At 43.3% G+C, this 22,292-nt stretch overlaps 1 protein-coding gene across 3 annotated transcripts in view; it reads left to right on the plus strand.

Moving 5' to 3' along the window:
• Nucleotides 1–22,292, plus strand: part of ENOSF1 (enolase superfamily member 1) — a 137,742-nt gene that overhangs the window by 63,118 nt on the left and 52,332 nt on the right. For all 3 annotated transcript variants that reach the window (XM_029591093.1, XM_029591094.1, XM_029591095.1), the window contains 4 exons: nucleotides 1,033–1,067; nucleotides 3,139–3,226; nucleotides 8,930–9,064; nucleotides 18,177–18,218. In XM_029591093.1, coding sequence (XP_029446953.1) covers nucleotides 1,033–1,067; nucleotides 3,139–3,226; nucleotides 8,930–9,064; nucleotides 18,177–18,218 — 300 coding nt within the window. The remainder of the gene's footprint in view (nucleotides 1–1,032; nucleotides 1,068–3,138; nucleotides 3,227–8,929; nucleotides 9,065–18,176; nucleotides 18,219–22,292) is intronic.

A 22,292-nucleotide genomic window follows, 5' to 3' on the forward strand; every position in this document is an offset into this window, starting at 1 on the left:
CTGCCATAAAAAAAAAAAAAAAAAAATCACCTGGGCTTGCTTCCATCTGCCTCATTTGCCCCTGCTCCTCCCTCCCCCTCGGACTCTCCTCATTAACATACTAACAATTGGGTAACATTCCCTGGGGGAAGGAGCGATCCCTGGTGCTGTTTCTCCTGAAGCGCAAGCCTTCTGCTGTACAACAGAATGTTGGAGTGAGCTTTTTTCATTCCAGCTGCAAATGGCAGCTTAACCTAACTAATCATCTGGAACTAGAGGAAACACTCCTCAGCTTTACACTAGAGTAGTGAATCAAGTGCCTTATTTGAGTAAGATCAGTGTATCAGCTCTCACAATTATTACAAGACTGTTGCTGATGGCAGGGTCTTGGTTTCACTTTTTCAGCAAGAGAATAGGCATAGTCATTGCACATGGATGATGGCCAAGAACAAAATCTTGATTGGAAGATTCTCAGTTTGTTTGTTTTTTTACATTTTCATTTTAAGTTTTTTTTTTTTAATAAAAGTAAAAAGTTTGCATGGTTTCAAAATGACTTTAGAGCTGAGATACCGCCAATCAGCGTCGAAGTTCTTTGTTTCAGACCAGGTTGAAGGAAGACAGTCTGGCAGCAGTGCAAAGGATATGTTTTAGAACCTAGCCATACTCGTGCGGTGTCTGCATTTCTCTGTTCTTTTGTAAATAGAAGAATATTCATGGTGCTTTGCTGTCTGTTTTTCCATCTTGTTTGCTTCAGAAAGAGCAAGCTTCTTTAAGAAAATGGTGGCCTGAATTGCTGCGATTAACACGTGGATTAATAAATGATCTAACAATTACTGCTTTCTTATGTGTAGTGTAGGGATCAAAATCCGATGCTTAATTTCATACATTATTCACCCTGGGTGCTGAAATTTAAACATGTATGTTATTTTGTTGTAATAACAGATATAAAATGCTTTTTATTAAAGAGTAATGCATATGCTTTGGTTTCATAAATCTACTGTTTAAAATATATATAACTGATATTTTATTAAAGAAATGTTTCTTTCTGTCTAGCTCTGTGCCAAGGCACTTGGGGATGGCTGGACAAGGTAAATGTTACCGAACTTTTTTCTCATAGGAAGCAAAGCAATAGAAAATAGGGTCACATCAACTAATGGCATATGTTTTGTTAACAAATAACTGATTTCTGAGTAATTTGCATAAAAAAAAGTGTAATACACACAGATCATTGTCACTACTATGTCCAATACTCTATATAGCATTTACGGTAATTAAGAGACAGAAATATTGAGAGAGGCTATTGCGCTGTTCATGCTATTTGCATTTCCCAAGTTGGATTTATTCAGCAGATGGAGAAGGTACAGAGAAGGGCTACCAAAATGATAAGGGGATGAGGAAAGACTAAAGAGGTTAGGACTTTTCAGCTTGGAGAAGAGACGACTGAGGGGGGATATGATAGAGGTGTTTAAAATCATGAGAGATCTAGAACGGGTAGATGTGAATTGGTTATTTACTCTTTCTGATAATAGAAAGACTAGGGGGCACTCCATGAAGTTAGCATGGGGCACATTTAAAACTAATCGGAGAAAGTTCTTTTTTACTCAGCGCACAATTAAACTCTGGAATTTGTTGCCAGAGGATGTGGTTAGTTCAGTTAGTATAGCTGTGTTTAAAAAAGGATTGGATAAGTTCTTGGAGGAGAAGTCCATTACCTGCTATTAAGTTCACCTAGAGAATAGCCACTGCCATTAGCAACGGTAACATGGAATGGACTTAATTTTGGGGTACTTGCCAGGTTCTTATGGCCTGGATTGGCCACTGTTGGAAACAGGATGCTGGGCTTGATGGACCCTTGGTCTGACCCAGTATGGCTTTTTCTTATGTTCTTATGTTTTCCTCGATCTGGATAAAAGAACCAGTCAGATCAGTAGTTAATGGAAGAACTATAAAACAGTTAACCGTACTAGAAGCATAAAGATTGGGGATGACCTACTGGATAGGTGCAAGATACAGAACCTTTTCCTTCTTGATTGCCCTAGCTTGAATCAACAGCAACCAAAAGTCAACACCATCTGAAAGGTGTGATGGCCTATGTGAAAGTTAAGAATCTCAATCCAAGTTACCAGGTGTTTACATTGTAGCTACTACCAAAATCTGAAATTACAAATACTAATTGACACCATTGTAGGCAGGATCAGTAGCGTAGCCAAGAACATAATTGACATGGGTACTGAATTTTTTCATCCTCACGAGGTGATTCCTTCAGAGAAGATCTGAGGCACATAGGCAAAGCAGTGTGATTGCACTGTTCCTGCCTCACACTTCACCTACTTTTGTGGATAACTAACATTTCAATTACTGATACCTGGCACTTTATACAAGCACAAAAGATATTAGAAAATATATTAGAAATATATTTCTAATATCTTCTAATACATACTGTTTCTAGTATATATATATTTTCTATGTATATTGTCATGTCATATCATGTTATAACTGCTTTATTTCTCTGCAACACGTATCAGTGAAGTAATGTGCTAATAGAACAAGCCATCGCCTATGGTGACTTCAGTAGCCGAGTGGGTGTGAAACTGTTTCTTGGTGTAGGCCAAGAGAGAGCAAGTAGCCTCACCTCTGATGCTGATTATAATACCCTACTCCTGTGTTGCAGAGCTGGCTGACCTCTGATCAGTAACAAGGGTCCAGTTCTAAAAATACTTGGACAGGGTCCAACAGAGAAGTGGTGTGTTTTGTGTAAACAAGCTGAGAAAAGTAGGAAAATAAATGACCGTGATTGATCACTGTGGGGGTAATTTTCAAAGGGGTCATGCACATAAAAGTAACATATATCATAATTTTCAAAATCCCATTTACACGCCTAAAAACTTATTGAAAATTACTTCCTATGAATTTTGTTTCTTTTCTAAAGGTAAAACCAAGAGGGAAATTTATACATCAGAGATGTGCTGTGCCATTTATAGTGATAGTATTTTAGATATACAGTTGACGAAGGGCAGATGAGACAAACAATGACCGTGAGGTAAATAGGCAAATGTGCCAGTCATAACAGAAAATTAATTTCTCACTGCTGTCATGTTAATATTGCTTTATAAAAAAACAAAACAAAACTGTGCTAAACTGTTACATTTATATTTTTAGGTTTAAAGTTAAAGTTGGTGCAGATCTACCAGATGACATTCGCAGGTGCAAACTTATAAGAGAAATGATCGGACCTAACAACCTCTTGGTGAGTATATGTTTTTAATGTATGTTACTGCAGTTTGATGGTAGGGATAGGGAATCGGATCTCATTTAGGTATATGGGTTATCCTTCGATACTGGTCCGCCCGGTGCTGAAGTGAGCACCCCAAGACCTCGCTTCCTATGCAGGCAGGCTCCTCCCTCCAGGTACAGAATGGGCATGGTTAGGCTTTTATTGCTTTGATGGAAGCCAAACTCTCATTACTGAATATGGCAGTCATCTAGTTCAAAGTCATGAGGAGCAGACGGGTTTGTCTTGCTTTTTCATCTCCTGTCTCAAGGTTTTCCTTATTGAAAACCTTCCCCTCCCCCTCCCCCTCCTCTGCCGAGTATGTTGAAGGTGGGGACTAAAGACCAGGACTGATTCACCTGATCGTATCACAGGCAACTAAGTGGTCATCCTGTCCCTAAAGTGGGTATTTTGTATATCACTAGAAGAGCAGTATCTATTTCACAGAACCCTCGGACTGATGCAACATCCATCATCAGAGTTCTGATTAAACATTTATAGCCATAATATCACAAGCGATTATTCTCAATCAAAATCCTCCATTGGTCCACACTATCCTCTTAATTGCTTTTCATTGTGTGTGCTGGCTGTCTTGATTACTTTGTAAGCTCTAAGGAGTAGAAACTTTGTGTTTCTGTACAATGCTGGTATGCGCTGTACTAATCATGATGATGACGACAGTGTAAAGTGCAGTGATCTGAATTTGATTACCTGCTAATCGTCCAGTTCTGCAGGGCCAGTTAGAGAATAGATTTCAAGTGTTATCCTCAATAGCGAAGCTAGTAGCTGTCCAAGGAACAATACTTGAGGATGCTGTTCAGGAAGTGACAACATTCTCTTGTCTGTGGTATGGGTTCCTTGTGGTTTTCCCCTTGTATGCATAAGGGAGGGATGTGAGAGTAAACAGGTACAATTGTGGAGTTTAATCTATATGCAGTGATCCCCCAAAGACAGCTGAATCATAAAGCATCATCAGAAAAGAGGGCTTGCATGGGAGAAATGAATTAAATCAACTTATTTTCTCAGTTGGGCAAAATAAGTTATGGATGGCTGAGTAACGACACAGGGATAAAGGTCCATCATAATGAGTCCCAAGAGCTTTGATTCTGACTCAGCAGACAATACAGTGAATCTCCAAAAAGAGAACAGGCTTGAGAACAGAAGGAAAAGAAAAATAGGAACAGGAACCAACAAAATCCAGGAAGGCTGTTGCCTCCCCGTTGGCAAGCTCCAACCACATTTTCTCACAGACTACTCACGACACTGTTTGGGGAGGCTGCTGGGCAGCTCGATGCTTGGCTGGCCATTCCAACTGCTAAAGTCACGAGCACCGAAAACATTTTCAAACCTTTCCAGGCCGCCTGCGCTGATGATGTGATGCATGAGATCAGCACAGCCGGCCTGTGAATTTTGAAAATGCTCCAGCGTAGAGCAGAGTTCAGGAGAAGGGGGGAAACGGGTGGCCGAGCCTAGGACAGACACCAGCCCTAGACTAAGCGGCACCACAGGTTTATAGGGGGCTTTCTCAGAACCAGCAGAGCAAGGACTTGCACCAGTGGCACTGCTGCTGGTACGCCTTCCCTGCCGTGCAGCCTTGTACATACCCTCGCCTCCACAACGTGACGTGCAGAGCACGGGAACGTTGGAACCCAAATGGCGGCAGCCGTCGCTATGGACCGTATTCTCTGCCGCACTGCTCATGCTGCCCGCCCTCCAAGATTCAAGCACCCTGTTGCCAGTGTCTTGCACAACGTATGTGTGTGGAGATGCTTGGGAAAAAATAGCCATTTCTCTCTCAAATCTCTTGCTTATGTATTCTCTGCAGTGCTATATTACGTGAGCCATTTAACCCCAGCCTGTCTTTCTGCAGAGCAGAATGTTTGAATCCTAACACTTCTTTGCATAATTAAAGTAAAATGTTTCTGGATAGGTAGAGCTATCTGTAGGATGAGGTTCTAAACATTTTTCTCCACTTGTGCGCATTCATTGAGGTTTGAAAGGAATTTATTTACAGGTAATGTTTTGGAGGTAACTTTCAGACTGGTCACATATCTGCAAAATGCTTTTTACCCGCAAACCTTTTGCATTCATTTTTAAAGTAAAAATCCCCGCATGCTTTCCCTCTAAAAAAAATTCCATAAAGAAAACTACCTACATGCATTTATAACTTCTGTTTTGTTTGGGGAAAAATTCAGAACAAAAGAACTGCCATACTAGGTTAGGTCAAGGGTCTATCAAGCCCCATATCCTGTTTCTAACAGTGGCCAATCCAGGTCACAAGTACCTGGCAGAATCCTAAATAGTAGATAAGATTCCACGTTGCTTAAGCCCAGGGATAAGCAGTGGCTTTCCCCAAGTCTACCTGGCTAATAACTATTTATGGACTTTTCCTCCAGGAACATGTTCAAGCCTTTTTTTAAATCCAGCTATGCTAACTGCCTTTACCACATCCTCCGGCAGTGATTTCCAGAGCTGAATTGTACGTTGAATGAAAAAGTATTTTCTCCGATTTGTCTTAACTGAGCTACTTAGTAATTTCTTGGAGTTTTCCCTGGTCTTTTTTATTTTTTGAAAGAGTAAACAATTGATTTGCGTTTTCTATCTTATCCACTCATGACTTTACTGCCTTCTTTCATATTTCCCCCTCAGCCATCTCTTCTCCATGCTGGAGAGCCCTAGCCTCTTTAGCCTTTCCTAATAGAGGTATCATTCCATTCCCTTTATTATTTTGGTCGCCCTTTTCTGAACTTTTTCCAATTCCATTATATCTTGTGTTGAGATGTGGCGACCAGAATTGCACACAATACTCTAGATACAGTCAGACCATGGAGTGATACAGAGATGTAGAAGTATTAATGTGCGCTTAATTCTAAACCTCGCCTCCCAAGAATGCCACCCCTAGTGTGGGTAAAAGAAGGCATTTAGTGGTACCACAAGCACACTTTTACCTGTAAAAATGGGACAGTTTTCCAAAAAGCTCCCTTTCCTTGGGTGAAGCATGGTTTTAACCACAGAAATGGCTCTGAGAATTACCCTCCCTGAGGTTTCTGCTACATACCACTTCAATCGGTAATAATAACACTATATCATTTATATTTTCTCTGAATATCAATACCCTGTCCAAACGATGAGAAAATACTAGAAGTTAATAATATTTCTCTATTTAATATTCCTAAACCCAATACATTAATAAATTGTATACATAGTACAAAAAAATTCAATCTAACTATTCAATAAAAAAAACTAACTCACACACACTCCCATACGCACTATTAAAATATAACAATGTGACATATATAGGTATAATTTTTTAGAAAAGTCTGTATAAGTCCAGTTTGTATATACTGTTTTTCTACTTCCAATTTTTCATATACCGGTATGTAAAAATTCACTAAAGTGCCTCTATGATGTATTCTTCATATATTCAAACCGTATATTTCGATCAAATAAAGGCTCTTCTATGATGTAATCCGACGAAATACTTTTAAACACTCATCCCTTTTCTATAACATATTCCAACGTTGTTCTGTCCAATCATCTGACAAAGAATAAATAAATCATGTTGTTCCACTGTGTGAGTTAGTTTTTTTTTTTTATTGTATAGTTTGAATTTTTTGTACTGTGTATACAATTTCTTAATGTATTGGGTTTAGGAATATCAAATAGAGAAATATTACTACATACCAGTTCAAGGCATCCCAGCTTTCACATGGAACTCAGTTCCACCCATATGAAGGGCTTTTTGTTTCTGTTTTGTTAACCTGGAAAGATCTAACTCAAGGCTTCTTGAGTAGCCTAATGGTTAGAGCAGTGGGCTGAGAACCCAGGAAGCCAGGGTTCAAATCCCCCCTTCTCCCACTGACCCTCCATTGCCCCAGGTACAACTTTAGATCATGAGCCCTCTGGGGCAGGGTGCTGTACCTGAGCTTGCATTTGGAACTGACCAGTAATTAAATCTAAAATACTTGATGCTTGTTTTGCTCTGTCTTGTTTGATTTATATATTATCCATACTTTGTGTTAAGGTCTTGTGTTTTCTGTTTGTTGTTTTTAGTAATGTAAGCTGTTTTGTTATATTGTTTGAAAAGCAGGATATCAAAGACTAACGTAACCATGAAATAGATGCTAGAATAACTCAAGACTTCTATGGAAATTTTAAACTGCTCTTTACTTACTCACTTAGCCCGTAAGATCCCATTAGTCTTTCTTTCTCTGGCAGCAAGGCATATTAAGTCATTTGCAATTGAACTTAAATAAGCAGCAAACAAATGCAATCTTTCAGTTAGTCTCTGTAGGCTCATGAGGATTTGAATAAAATTAAGGGTTTAACTTTAAAAAGAAAAGAGAAGGAAATTCAGAGTTGAGGCTCGTGTTAATGAGGATAGGTCTTTGACGTGCTATATATCTGGAGTCCGTTTCTGGAACTGTCCTGCTCTGGCATTCGCTTCACATTTTATTTATTTATTTATTTAGAATTTTTATATACCGGCATTCTTGATAAAAATATCAAATCATATCGGTTTACAATGAACAGAACAATCGCAGTTGTGGCGTTACATAGAACAAGTCGTCAATAACATAAAAACCTTAAAAACATTTAAAAAGCATTAGATAACAGGTGGAAGTATAAATTGTCAGTAAGTAATTATAAGTAAGTGATTCAAAATACATCACTGTATCTGTTATAACTATCGGTTAAAATTAAAAATAATAAATAATAAATAAATAATAAAATAATAAAATAAAATAAAAATGTCGTCTATGAACAATTAACAGTTAACAAGAATGATTCTTCCTCCTCATATAAGAGAATTTCCTTTAAATATTTCCTAAACAGTTCCCAGGGTGAAAGAAGTCTAGTTACAGGAAAATTAATTAATCGTAAATTCTTTACCCTCATTAAATTTTCCATATATTCTAGCTCCTTGTGAATGCTAAGACTGTCTTTAATAAAAGCATTACCTGAATCTTGTACCAATTGTAACTTATTAGTGACAGTTAACATATCCTTTTCACATTTCTCTATTTTCTTTTCTGATGGTGCTGTGCTAGAGTAGTAGAATGTTTGGAAGCCTGCAGGCATTTTTGTGTGTTTATCAGAGTTTTACAGTTTTACAATTGCGTTTTTTGCTTCAAATAAGGTTGCTTATTTGCTTAAATTTATCATGCACGAACAGCAGTGGAGTGTCAGGAAATGCAGATAACGAGAATCTGAGCTGTGAAGAGCTTTTGAAGTTATAACTTTCTCTATAAATGTCAAATGGGCTTATTTCACCTCGAGGCTCGGGGATCCACCAATAACAAATAGCAGTGTAACATTGGGTTTCCCAAATATCTACTCTTGCAAAAGGTGATGTTTATTGAGCCACTATTCATCTATTTTGAAACGCACAAAAAATTATTTTGGGCATGCAAATGATAGAGCCTGCCTATAATCCTCATTATTGAGCTCCACTCAGCCATGTTCCCAAAGGGTTTTCTACTTACCTAGCATGCAGGTGGTATTCGCCTCCCTGAGGCCTCTACCCAAATGTTTCTCTTGCTCAGAGTAGGATTAAGGCACACTAAAACCAAGCTCAGATTTGTTCAGTTCAAGTTTGATTTGACTTGCGCACATATCCCTGTATTTAAACATTGATGTCAAAATGTACATGTTTTTCATCTTTTTGTTTTTTCCCAGATGCTGGATGCCAACCAGCGATGGGATGTACCGGAAGCCATTGACTGGGTCTCCCAGTTAGCTGAATTTAAACCATTGTGGATTGAGGAGCCCACATCACCCGATGATATTCTTGGACATGCAACGATCTCCAAGGTAGCAGGGCTTTTCCTTTTCTTCATCACAAGTGAGGTAGATCTGCCTGACCAATGCTATATCCGGTTTTCAGGATATTCACAATTTATATTTATGATTATACAGAATATAATAAATGTGTATGTGTAGGTTGTCCTAGAAATTGAACCCTGTGAGTCTCCTGGTTTACCCCTTCTGTAGACAGTTGAATCATATTCATTCTTTAGATTTACTATCCTTGGCTTTTTTCTTTAAATGTTATTTTTGAGAAACACTTAAATCATTTATTATATTCTGAATAGACTCTTAATTATTTATCAGTTCAGCATAAAATATTGTTCCCTGTACGTACCAGGATCAGTCCAGACTCCTGGGTTTTGCCTCCCCTCCAGCAGATGGAGACAGTGAAGTTTTGGCGGACTCTGTCTTAAACCCTGTGGTGCCACCTACAGTCCGCCAGTATTTCTCTGTCTCCAGCAGATGGTGGAGGTGCAAAACCTACAGTCTGGTCTTAATCAGTAAAAAAAAAAAAAAAAAGAGAGGAATTTAGTTTAAAAAAAAAAAAAAAGCAAAAAACCCAAAACTTTATTTAATTGTGAACAGGTCGGAAGGACTTCAAGTTTTCAGAGCCTCCGAGGGTGTTGGCAGGTCCCGAGTGGACTAGCCCCCCTGGTATTTGAGGCATTAGGAGCGTGGGGTTAAGAACCTCTATAACTGTTCCGCCCCCTAGGTTTGGGGTGATAGCGGGGAGCCCGGCTCACTCATCCTCAGAGGCAGAGGACACAGAATGACATCGAGCAGGTTATTTAAAAAAAAAAAAAAATTTTTGCCGCTTCGTTTTTTTCCTGCTACAGGGGCAGAGTGCCTCGCTGTGTCAGGTCTCCCTCTGTTATCGGGCTGCACTAGGGGTGGGCGTCTTACCCGGTCAGCGATTCTTTTCTTCGGTGCAACCTTTTTTTTTCTTCATACCGCGGCAAGTGGCCTGCAAGGCATGTGGAGACAGCCTTTGTTCTGCCTGCCTCCCCAGTCGGGAGGGACCATTGGCCGCCAGGAGCAACGGCGTTTCCAAGCCGCGCCGCGAGCTGGGAAGGCTCGGGCGGCTGCAGCAGGACAGTGCAGATCCGTTCCCACTCAGCGCGGGAATGGAAGCCATTTTACATACTTTTCACTTCATTTTCAGTCCCCTGAGGGAGGCAAGTGGACAGAGGAGGTTGTTAACAAGGAGGGGCAGAGCCCTGAGGGGGATTCTGAATCCTCCTCCTCATGCTCCTACACAAAGCCTTTAAAGCCCGCAAAGCTGCCAAGAGAAGGGCAGGAGCTGCCTCGTTGGTCTCTGGGGCGTGTGGTCCCAAGCGGCCTCTGCTTCCTGAGAAAGGGGCCGCACTGGTATCCTGGTCCCTCCGCCATTCCGCCCTGTCTCGTCCGACTGGCGATGTGTCCTCCCCAGATTCTTAACTGGACAACCCGAATTCAGGGGACAAGCCCCCGATTGGGGCGGATCTTGACAACGTGGACCAGGTCAAGCCACAGGGCATGGACGGAGATGACCCTAAGGTGGTCCATCTCTTTAGAACCTGCTCATTCTGGCGGTTTTGGAAGAATTAGGTATTGAGGTACCTAAAGAAGATTCCTGCCTGGGGAACATTGACCCAGTCATGGTGGGTCCGGGGGCCGACAAAGACCTTTCCCTTTCATTTGTCTGTCACCGATTTTGCTTTTTTGTGAATGGGATACTCCAGAATTGGGACCGAAGGTTACCAAAGCTATGGATAGGCTGTATCCCCTTCCTGAGGAGGCATTGAGCCTCTTGAAAGTGCCTAAGGTGGACGCAGTGGTGTCTGCAGTTACCAAAAGGACCAGCATCCCAGTGACAGGAGCAGCGGCACTTCGAGATCTTCAGGACCGTAAGCTTGAGGTGCAACTTAAGCACATTTCCGAAGTTTCTGTGCTAGGGGTCTGCACGGCTATGTGCAACAGCTTTTCTTTGCATGCAGGGCTTCGTCAGGTCCAACATCTGCAGAATATTACCTCTCTCTCTCAGGAGCAGGCCGTTCAGGCAGGACATCTAGAAGCCGCAGTTGCTTATAGCACTGATGCCTTGTATGACCTGCTTCGGACATCAGCCCGGTCCATGGTGGCACTGTTTTGGCCTGCCGCCTACTTTGGTTGCAGAACTGATCGGCCGACGTCTCCTCTAAAGCTCAGTTGGGTTCTTTGCCATTTAAGGGCAAATTGCTGTTTGGAAAGGAACTGGAGAGCATGATCCAATCCTTGGGTGAGAATAATGTCCACCGTTTGCCAGAGGATAAGCCCAGACCGAGGAGTACCTTCCCTTCCCAGTCTCGTTTTCGAGGGAATCGTTGATTCCGAGCTTCTTGTTCGTCGGGCTCTTCTTCCCAGTCAGCTCCTGGTAGGCAACAGTCATGGCCTCTGTCCTTTCGTGGCCATAGATTCGGAAGATCTGGGGCCTCTCAGTCCACAGGAGGAGTCAAATCCTCTCAGTGAAATGCGGCTAGTCCATTCTTCTGTTCCGCTGGTAGGAGGCAGACTCTCTCAGTTTTTCGAGGAATGGGCCAAAGTAACGTCTGATCAATGGGTCCTCACGGTGATAAGACAAGGCTATGCTTTAGATTTTGCTCGGCGCCTTCGGGATCGCTTCTTGGTCTCCCCTTGCTCGTACGAACAAAGCATCAGGCGGTGAGGGACACTGTAAGTCACCTTTTCGAATTTGGTGCAATTGTTCCAGTTTCACCCGAGGGACAGAGAAAAAGTCGTTACTCCATTTACTTTGTGGCACCTAGCGACCCACACTAGACCTGAAGCGAGTCAACAGGTGCCTTTGTGTTCCACGCTTTCGCATGGAGACTCTGCGTTCGGTCATCGCCTCAGTCCACAAGGGAGAGTTCCTATCATCCCTCGATCTCACCGAAGCATACTTACACATCTGGTGGTCTGGACGAATGCCGAAGTTCCTGCGGTTCTCTGTACCGGGTGATCATTTTCAATTTTGCGCTCTTCCCTTCGACCTGGCTACAGTACCCAGGACCTTTACCAAAATCATGATTGTAGTGGCAGCACACCTGAGAAAGGAAGGCCTTTTTGTGCATCCTTATCTGGACGACTAGCTGATTCAGGCGAAGTCAGAGGATCTCTGTCATTCGGCGGTAAGCAGAGTGGTTCAGCTACTACAGTCTCTCAGATGGGTAGCCAATCCTGCCAAAAGTCTCCTGACTCCCTCGCAGTCTTTGAATTCCTGGGAGCGTTGTTCAACACACGGCGGGGTCGAGTATTTCTCATCAAGGACTGCATTATCAAACTACAAGAACAGATTTGTTGACCAAGAATCCTCCAAAAGTATGGGATTACTTGAGGGTCCTTGGTTCCATGGTCTCCACTCTAGAGTTAGTGCCATGGGCATTTGCTCATATGAGACCTCTGCAATCAGCATTGCTTTCCCGTTGGAATCCGGTGTCCTAACAGTTTCACCACCTTCTTCCTCTCACGGATTCTGCTCAGTCCAGTCTCGACTGATGGCTCCTCTCAGACCACTTGAACCGGGGTATGCCTTTGGAAGTGCCTGTTTGGACAGAGGTGACCACAGATGCCAGTCTCTCCGGCTGGGGATCGGTTTGTCAAGACAAATCGGTTCAGGGCTTCTGGTGGTCAATCAACCGTCTGGAGACCAGAGCAGTACGGTTGACGTTGCAAGCCTTTCTGCCACTTCTGCAGGGGAAATAGGTAAGAGTCCTGTCGAACCACATGACAACAGTGGCTTATATCAATTGCCAAGGAGGAACCAAGAGCCAACCGGTTGCAATGGAAGCTCAGCTCCTGATTCATTGGGCAGAGCAGCATCTCATCAGTATCACAGCCTCTCACATTGCCGGGGTTGACGACGTTCAAGCCAACTTTCTCAGTCACCACCATCTCGATCCCGGAGCGTGGGAACTCTCCGCAGAAGCTTTCCATATGATATACGACGCATGGTCCAGACCAAGCATGGATCTCATGGTGACGTTCCGGAATGCCAAGGCTCCTTGTTTCTTCAGTCAGAGACGGGGGCGGAAGGCGTGGATGCCATGGTTCTTCCTTCGCTGACGGAAGTCTTGCTGTATGTGTTTCCGCCCTGGCCACTGATCAGAAGAGTACTTAGAAGAATAGAGACTCATCTGGGGGCGTGGTCTTAATTGCGCCAGAGTGGCCTAGACGTCCCTGGTTTGCAGACCTAGTCAACCTAGTGGTGTTCGGCCCACTGCAGTTCAGAGTTGCCAAATCTTCTGCATCAGGGGCCCATTTGTTTGGACGAGGTGGATCATTTCTCTCTCGCGGCATGGCTTTTGAGAGGCAACGTTTGACGAGTAAAGGATATTCAGATGCGGTGATAGCTACTCTTTTGCGGTCGCGGAAGACTTCTACCTCACTAGCTTATGTGCGAGTGTGGGGAATTTTTGAGGCCTGATGCATTCAGCACAGCATAGAGTGTACTCGAGCAGTGGTGTCGGATATTCTTTCCTTCTTGCAGGTGTGCCTAGCTAAGGGCTTGTCCTGCAACTCGCTACGTGTGCAGGTGGCAGTCCTTGGTGGTTTCTGTAGTAAGTTACGTGGAATCTCCTTGGCCACTCATCTGGACGTAGCGCGTTTCTTAGGGGGGACGAAACATCTGCATCCTCCACTCATGAGGCTTTGTCCGTCGAGGAATTTAAACTTAGTTCTTAAGGCTCTACTACTACTACTTTGAAGGATCTTACTTTGAAGGTGTCATTTCTCGTGGCCATTTCTTCGTACCGCAGGGTGTCTGAGCTTCAAGCTTTATCCTGCAGGGAGCCTTTTTTGCAGAATACTGATTCAGGAGTGACCTTACGGAAGGTTCCTTCCTTTCTTTCAAAGGTGGTATCCTCTTTCCATTTGAATCAGTCTCTGGAACTTCCATCCTTCTCTGACTTGGATCATTCTGATCCCCACTCTACTGATTTACGAAGGTTGGACGTCCACCGGGCCCTGTTGTGTTATTTGGAGGTTTCAAATAGCTTTCGCATGTCAGACCATCTATTTGTACTATGGAGTGGTCCTAAGAGAGGTCATGAAGCGTCTTGGGCTACTAAAGCCCGTTGGTTAAAAGAGGCCATTGGCTCCGCTTCCCTCCTTCATGGTCGTCCCTTCCTGGAGGGTCTACGAGCACATTCTATGCGTTCACAGGCAGCCTCTTGGGCTGAGTGCCAGCAATTTTTGCCGCAGGAGATTTGTAGAGCGGCCACTTGGAAATCTTTGCACACCTTTGCTCGTCATTACCAATTGGATGTCTGAGCCCCAGGGAGTTTTGGGGAAGGTGTACTTCGAGCGGGACTCTCAGGGTCCCACCCTGGATAGGAGAGCTCTGGTACATCCCAGGAGTCTGGACTGATCCTGGTACGTACAGGGAAAGGAAAATTGGTTCTTACCTGCTAATTTTCGTTCCTGTAGTACCACGGATCAGTTCAGAGTCCCGCCCTTTTCAGCGTAGGGATAATGGAGAGTCTGCTCGTTCAATTCTTGTTTAATTTGCTCTGCAGATAAGTGCTTACATAATTGGAATATTTTATTAATGTTTTCCAATCTTGTTACGGGCTCTGCTACGGTTTGGGTTAGTTTGCCTGGTTTCTATGGAGTTGAACCCCAGTTATAGCAGATAGTTAGTTAGTTAAGGATAGTTTTGGATCATTCTGCTTTGATACTTTGAAATACTGGCAGTCTAGGTGGCACCACAGGGTTTAAGACAGAGTCCGCCAAAACTTCTCTGTCTCCATCTGCTGGAGGGGAGGCAAAGCCCAGGAGTCTGGACTGATCCGTGGTACTACAGGAACGAAAATTAGCAGGTAAGCAGGCCAGTGCATCCATTAGGCGAACTTCGGTGGTTGCCTAGGGCGCCGAAGAGCAGCCACGTGGTGCCGCAAGCGGGGCCTATACCGCTCACGGCAAACAGAAATAGAGACTTGGTGCTTCTCAGGGCCACGAGCAGCACGCTGTTCACGGCCCTGAGAAGCACACAGTGTTGCGCACCCCCACCTGTTTCAGCGCCGACTGTTTCTATTTCTCTTTGCCGCAAACGGGATAGGCCCCACTTGCGGCACCACGTGGCTGCTCTTCGGTGCTCCCTACGGCTCGGCGCACTGAGAAGCTCACAATCGGTGCCGAAACAGGTAGGGGGGGAGCGCGACACTGTGTGCTTCTCAGGGCACACAGTCGGCACCGAAACAGGTAAGGGGGGAGGGGTGTGACCGGGGGGGGGGGGGGGGCGGCAGCAGCAATACCCTTGCTCTGGCCCTGCAGGTAAGAACCAATACCCTTGCTCTGGCCCTGCAGGTAAGAACCAATTTTCCTATATGATTTGACTTGATCTGATGCACATCCCTGCTTGAGATACATGTAATCATATTTAGTCATTTTTCATGTTATTTACTGCTATAATTTTGCAGGTAATTTTTAATCCAGATCTGGGTTAAGTATGTATATAGGAGATTCCCTTATGATGGTTAGTGTGGCCTAATGAATTATTATTGATTAGGAAAGAGGAATTGCAATTTTTCACATGGAGCCTGCCCCTATTAAGAGGATGAAGGGAAATTCATTTGTGCACCCTTTCAATGGCCTGCAGCATATGGAAAGTAAAAGCAAACACCACATGAACATAGCACTTGCTATTCCATTTGAGTGGCCTTTCTCCTTGCCCTCAGATCTGCTCATGGGAGGCCAGCAATGCACACCCTCTCATCCGTCCTTGTTTACATGTTTAAATTGTGGTTCTCTGTGCAGATCTAATGCTCCTCACATATTTACAAGGATATGGAGTTTGATACACAATATCTTCATCAAAACGTTCAAATTCTTTTCAAAATATGTGCAACATGAGAGATTTCTGGTACTGCTGGTAAATACGAGGCAATAGCTTGTATTCTAAAGACAGTACACCTCTCAGTGGGCTAGCCTAATGGTTGAGCAGCAGGCTGTGAGCCAGGGAAGCCAGGGTTCAAATCCCACTGCCACTGTTTGTGACCTTGGGCTAGTCACTTCAACCTCCTTGCCTCAGGTACAAACTTAGGCATGAATTTTCAAAGAGGTTTTTTTTGCATAAAAATAGCATGTATGCTCATATATTCTATTTTGTAAACATGAAGGGGTAGATTTTAAAAGAAGCGCGATCAGCCTACTTTTGCTTGCGCATCAGACTCAAGCAAAAGTACGCTGGATTTTAGTAGATACGCGCGGAGCCGCGCGTATCCACTAAAATCCTGGATCGGCGCGCGCAAGGCTATCGATTTTGTATAGCCTGCGCGCGCCGAGCCGCACTGCCTCCCCCCGTTCCCTCCAAGGCCGCTCCGAAATCGGAGCGGCCTCGGAGGGAACTTTCCTTTGCCCTCCCCTCACCTTACCCTCCCTTCCCCTACCTAACCCACCCACCCGGCCCTGTCTACACCCCCCCCTTACCTTTGTCGGGGGATTTACGCCTCCCGGAGGGAGACGTAAATCCCTGCGCGCCAGCGGGCCTGCTGTGCGCCGGGCCGCGACCTGGGGGCGGGTACGGAGGGCGCGGCCACGCCCCCGGGCCGTAGCCACGCCCCCGTACCCGCCCCCAAAACGCTGCCGACACGCCCCCGGAACGCCGCGACGACCGGGCCCGCCCCCGACACGCCCCCCTCCGAGAACCCCGGGACTTACGCGAGTCCCGGGGCTCTGCGCGCGCCGGGAGGCCTATGTAAAATAGGCTTCCCGGCGCACAGGGCCCTGCTCGCGTAAATCCGCCCGGTTTTGGGCGGATTTACGCGAGCAGGGCTCTGAAAATCCGCCCCGAAGAGTATGCACTTATTTTCCATTTTGTGCATATATTTTACTGTGTGTGGGGGGAGGGTAGGAGGGGGGTTCCAAGGCAGGGTTCAGAATTATGCACGTTAGTTGCTATTTTGAAAGAACTATGCACATATAGTTATTATTCCCTGTTTTTTGTAACTTTCTCACGTCCTAATTATTGTTTTAATATTTTTTAAGTTTCACACTATATTTAATGTTGAATTGGGAAATGTTTATCACTATGTTACTCCCTGCCTCCACACACATGTTAATTGTAAACCGGGTTGATGTGATTCTTATCATGAAACTCGGTATAATAAAAATAATAAATAAATAAAATAAATAAATAAATATACATTAATGACCCTAGTTGTACATTTTTACACCTGCTAATTGACTTGCGCATGTGAAATTGAATTTGTTTGTAGTTTTTGGGTGGGAGCTCTGGGTGAACTAGAGCAGATTCAGGGTGAAGTACTATAGGGTCTAGGTCAGGGATGGCCAGCCCCAGTTCTCCAGAGCCACAAATAGGCCTAGTTTTCAGGATATCCACAATGAATATGCATGAAATAGATTTGCATGCAGTGGATACAGTGCATGCAAATCTCTCTCATGGAGTTGGCCACTCTTGGTCTAGGTGGATAAAGTATCAGCAAACTGGTGATTTCAAGTATGCATGCAAGTAAGTATTTTCAAGAGCATATACTTGCATACTTTATAAAATATCTGCTTCTGCATATAAATCAGTTATCACACATTCATGTTATATTTTTTTTACATGCCTAAAATATACATACGTATGTTTATAAAATGGATAGAGAAAGTATGAGTTTTCTTGCATTGGTGAAACATGCATACTTACTTTCAAAGCAGAAATGCACATTAAAGACACTGTACAGCTTCTGCATTAATCTTTGTGCATCAATTACATGTCTAAATGCTATACCGCAGATAGGTTTGAAAGTTACTTTTAGATTGTAAGCCCCCTGGGGATAGGAAAATGCCTACAGTACCTAAATGTAATCTACTTTGAAGTTTTAGAATATAAATAAATAACATTAGATCACTGTCATTGAAAGAATACAGATAATGGTCATCTCATTAATCATATCTTTCATTTCTGTAGACTTCAATGACATTTTCCTTGTCAATATTAACATTTCACAAATCAAAATCTTATTCTGTAGTGACTCACTAGGTTTAGAGAGAGAGTCGAGTTCTATTTAGAAAGTTCTAGCTAACCCTGTCTCTTGTAAGACATTTTATTTCTTTGTATTGAAGAATGGCCTTATAAGTGCTTTTGTATTTTTAGGCCTTGGTTCCATTAGGAATTGGAGTTGCAACAGGAGAGCAAGTAAGTCCTTTTGTTTTTCATGATGGAAATAGTAATCTTAGATAATGCCAGTCTGTAACTTGTAAGTAAAAACTGACTGTCAATATTGATTTATTTTTACCCTCAACTGCCCAGAAAATTCATTTAAAACTAAGACAACAGCAGCATCCTATTTTGCCCAGAAGCAGAAAATAGTAGGGAGAAAAAGGGTTAAATAAATCTGAAAGATAATCAAATTAACTGCTATAGCCAATAAGAAAAAAGGGAAGCAAGGTATTATCAGGGTAATTATGTACGAAACATGTTCAATTTTAATCTGAGCATTAGAATTAAGTCCCTAGAAATGCTGTTTTAATGACTTTACTGTTCAAAAGGCTTACATCATGTGCTTTATGTTTAAAACTATGCATAAAAAGCCTTAAAGCCTCACATGTTAGCATAGAAACACAATAATGCTCTCTTGGCAACATAGTCTTCATTAATGCCCTGTCTAGGTTAAACACCCTCACTTTGCCTCTTTCCTTCAACGGCCAGCAACATGCCCTTTTCATCAGTTTATTGCTTAATTATTATGGGGCGGATTTTAAGAGCCCTGCTCGCCTAAATCCGCCCAAATCCGGGCGGATTTAGGCGAGCAGGGCCCTGCGCGCCGGTAGGCCTATGTTCAATAGGCCTACCGGCGCACGCAGACCCCGGGACTCGCGTAAGTCCCGGGGTTTGGCGAGGGGGCGTGTCGGGGGGGGCGGGCCCGAACCGCGCAGCGTTTTCGGGGCGTGTCGGGAGCGTTCCGGGGGCGGGCCCGGGGGCGTGGCCGCACCCTCCGGACCTGCCCCCAGGTCACGTCCCGGCGCGCTAGGGGGGGGTTTAGACAGGGCCGGGCGGGTGGGTTAGGGAGGGGAAGGTGAGGGGAGGGCAAAGGAAAGTTCCCTCCGAGGCCGCTCCGATTTCGGAGCGGCTTCGGAGGGAACGGGGGTAGGCTGCGCGGCTCGGCGCACGCCGGCTATACAGAATTGATAGCCTTGTGCACGCTGATCCAGGATTTTAGCGGATACGCGTGGCTCCGCGCGTATCTACTAAAATCCCGCGTACTTTTGTTTGCGCCTGGAGCGCCAACAAAATTACGCCAACGCGCCTTGTTTGAAAATCTACCCCTATGTGTAGTATTCTAGAAAAAAAAGCATTAACAATTGATTAAATCAAAATCTCTGCAGATCTATTACTTGTTTCCCTCCTATTGTTACATTCCATTATATTAATTACATTTCCCTTTATTTGTGCATTTTTTATACAAGATGCCTAATGCAGTTTGGGATGGGTTATTGTAGTATATTTCACAGTGATGTAGTTGCTTAGGTTCCTAATGGTGCTAGCTGTTTGGTAGTGCAAGGGAAGGCAGTAAAAACACAATACATCCTCTAGTCAATTCCACAACAGTGAAAATAATTCCTTTTTTCACCAAATATAACAATCAGTTCAAGTTCCTGGATCAGCAGTTTTCCCTGAAATCCATCTCCATTGTCAAAATTGCTTATTTGTATTTCTTTTACTACTACATTTATTTATTTATTTATTTATTTTTAATTTTTATATACCGGAATTCCTGTATACAATACAAATCAGTCCGGTTTACAATAAACGAAAAGATTGCCCCAGTCTGGGAGGTCAGACCGGGGTTGTTTACATCGAACAATGAACATTGAAAAATAACATTGAAAAATAACAATTAACAATTAAACATTGAATGTTTTCGTGACCTAAATTAAATTAAAATAATTAAAAAGTTAAATATTGCATATATATATGTTGAATATTGTTCACTGTATAAAACAATAAATACATATCATTTTAGTAGGGCTACTAGACGTATGCAATACTGTCAACTTGCTCAATGCATTTTTTAGATTAATTTAAAACAATTGGACATCCCTAGAAAAAAAGACAATTTAATTGCAATTGTCTATTTTGTCTTGTTTCAGGAATGCTACGAAACAAAATAAGATGTCGAAATTTCGAAAAATTTGGTATTTCATGTTAGTGCGCACTAACTGAAAATGTTATAAGTTAGAAAGTGTCAATTGGAGAGCAGTTACTTAGCTAGAGATATGATTCTGCATTCCCATTGGCTGTCTCCTTAGTTATTTGTGCTGTCAAGATTGCAAGGTAGTGTTTCTGGGGAGATGGCCAGTGCCTGGTAACAAGTGTAAAACAAGTGATGTAATAATAGCATCAAGTTCTAGTCAAAAGCATGTAATGCAAATGCATATTTTGAATTTGCCAGTCCTTTGTATTTTAGGAAAGTGGCCCTGGCATTTTGAGAGATGCATACTTTGAATTCCCCTGGTGTTGGGGGGGTTGACTGGTAAGAGGAAGAGGAGTGACTGTATGGAGTGCCAGGTGGAAGAGAGACTGGATGGGGGGGGGGGGGGGGGGGTGGTGGTGGCAACTGGTGAGAGGAGGAGTGACTGGGATGACTTTATGAGGTGACAGGTGTGAGAGAGACTGGTTGGGTGGTGACTGGTGAAAGAGAAGCAGCGCGGAGTGTATGGGGGAGACCAGTGAGAGGGGAAGTGACTGGGGTGACTTATGGGGTGAAAGGTAGGAGAAAGATTAGGGTGGGGGGGGGGATGACTGAAGTGACAGGTCACCCCCCCCCCCCACACACACACACACACACACCAGGCTGCCTTTCTCTCACCAGTCACCACCTCAACCAGTCTGTCTCCCATTTATCACCCTATACAATCACCCCAGTCAACCCCTTCTCACTGGCCAACCCCCTAACACACACACTAGACAGTTACTCCCCCTCTCACCGTTCATCCCACACACACCAGGGGTATTCAAAGTATGCATATCCTAAAATGTCAGAGCCCCTTTCCTAAAATAAAAAGGATTGACAAATATGCATTTGCATTATATGTTTTTGCTGACCAGAACTTGATGCTATTATATCACTTGTTTGTGTACACTTGCTACCAGGCACTGGCCATCTTCCTCCCTCCCACCCCCAAAAACACCACCTTGCAATCTTGGCAACACAAACAAGTAATTAAGGAGAAAGCTAATGGGAATGCAGAACTATACCTTTAGCTAACAACCTGCTTCCTCAATTGACACTTTTTTACCTATTGGTAACATTTTCAGTTAGTGTACACTAAATCTGAAATCAGGGAAACCCGAAATAAACACCTCCCTGAACCATTTTAAAATCAAAATCAGACGACACAAAATGAAACGACATGGAGGAAAAAACCCCACACCCTTAATTATTTCCATTTGAAGTCATAAGACTAGAAACCTGACAAAGAAGATAGGACAAGAATGCAGCAAGTTGTCGCACAAAAAAATAGCTTTTTGGATGATGATTTTGCTATGTCATTGAGTTTGTTTTCAATAAAGTTATAGTGTATGATTACAGATTAGCTAATGGTCTTTAAACTGATTCTGAGATTGCAATCCCAAAAATACAATACTTTTAACCAAATTCACAAGTAGATTGCCTTTTAATGCTTAGTTCTAAGCAGGTCATGTCCTCAAAATACCAACAATTTATTCTCCCAAAAAACATTTTTGCTTAGGTTTTATCTTTTCACTAATATCCTTTTGTATTCCAACTAAATGCAAGATGACTTTTAAAGTTGCCAAAATGCTTCAGGCAACAAGGGTGGTGTGATGTAAATTGCTGTTTTTGGCATGTTCACTATGCATTCAATTCACTAAATAATTTATGGTCTATGGAGGGTAAATAGTGTTATACTCAAATAGCAGCTGTTGTAAAAGCAAATATTTGGGATAACTTCAGCAGAAAAAAAATAAAATATTTGTTATGACATGTTAAGAGGTTTGGAGCAGGCAGGTATAGCAAAGATGCTCCTATAACCGAGTGAAATCAGGGTTCATCAGGCTGGCATCAAGAAACCCCCCCCCCAAGGGGTGCAGGGCAAAATTGAAGGTAGTCTTCTGCCTAATCAGCCCCCCTCTCCTGCAGTTTGAGCCCTTGGGTTCTGGGGGCTGGTAGGACTTGCCTCTTAAGAACTTCATGGCTGGTGCTGGAGTCAGATACAGGCTGGGAGCAGGATACAAGCAGGGCTAGAA

Source organism: Rhinatrema bivittatum, chromosome 2, assembly GCF_901001135.1.
Source record: "Rhinatrema bivittatum chromosome 2, aRhiBiv1.1, whole genome shotgun sequence".
NCBI lineage: Eukaryota > Metazoa > Chordata > Amphibia > Gymnophiona > Rhinatrematidae > Rhinatrema > Rhinatrema bivittatum.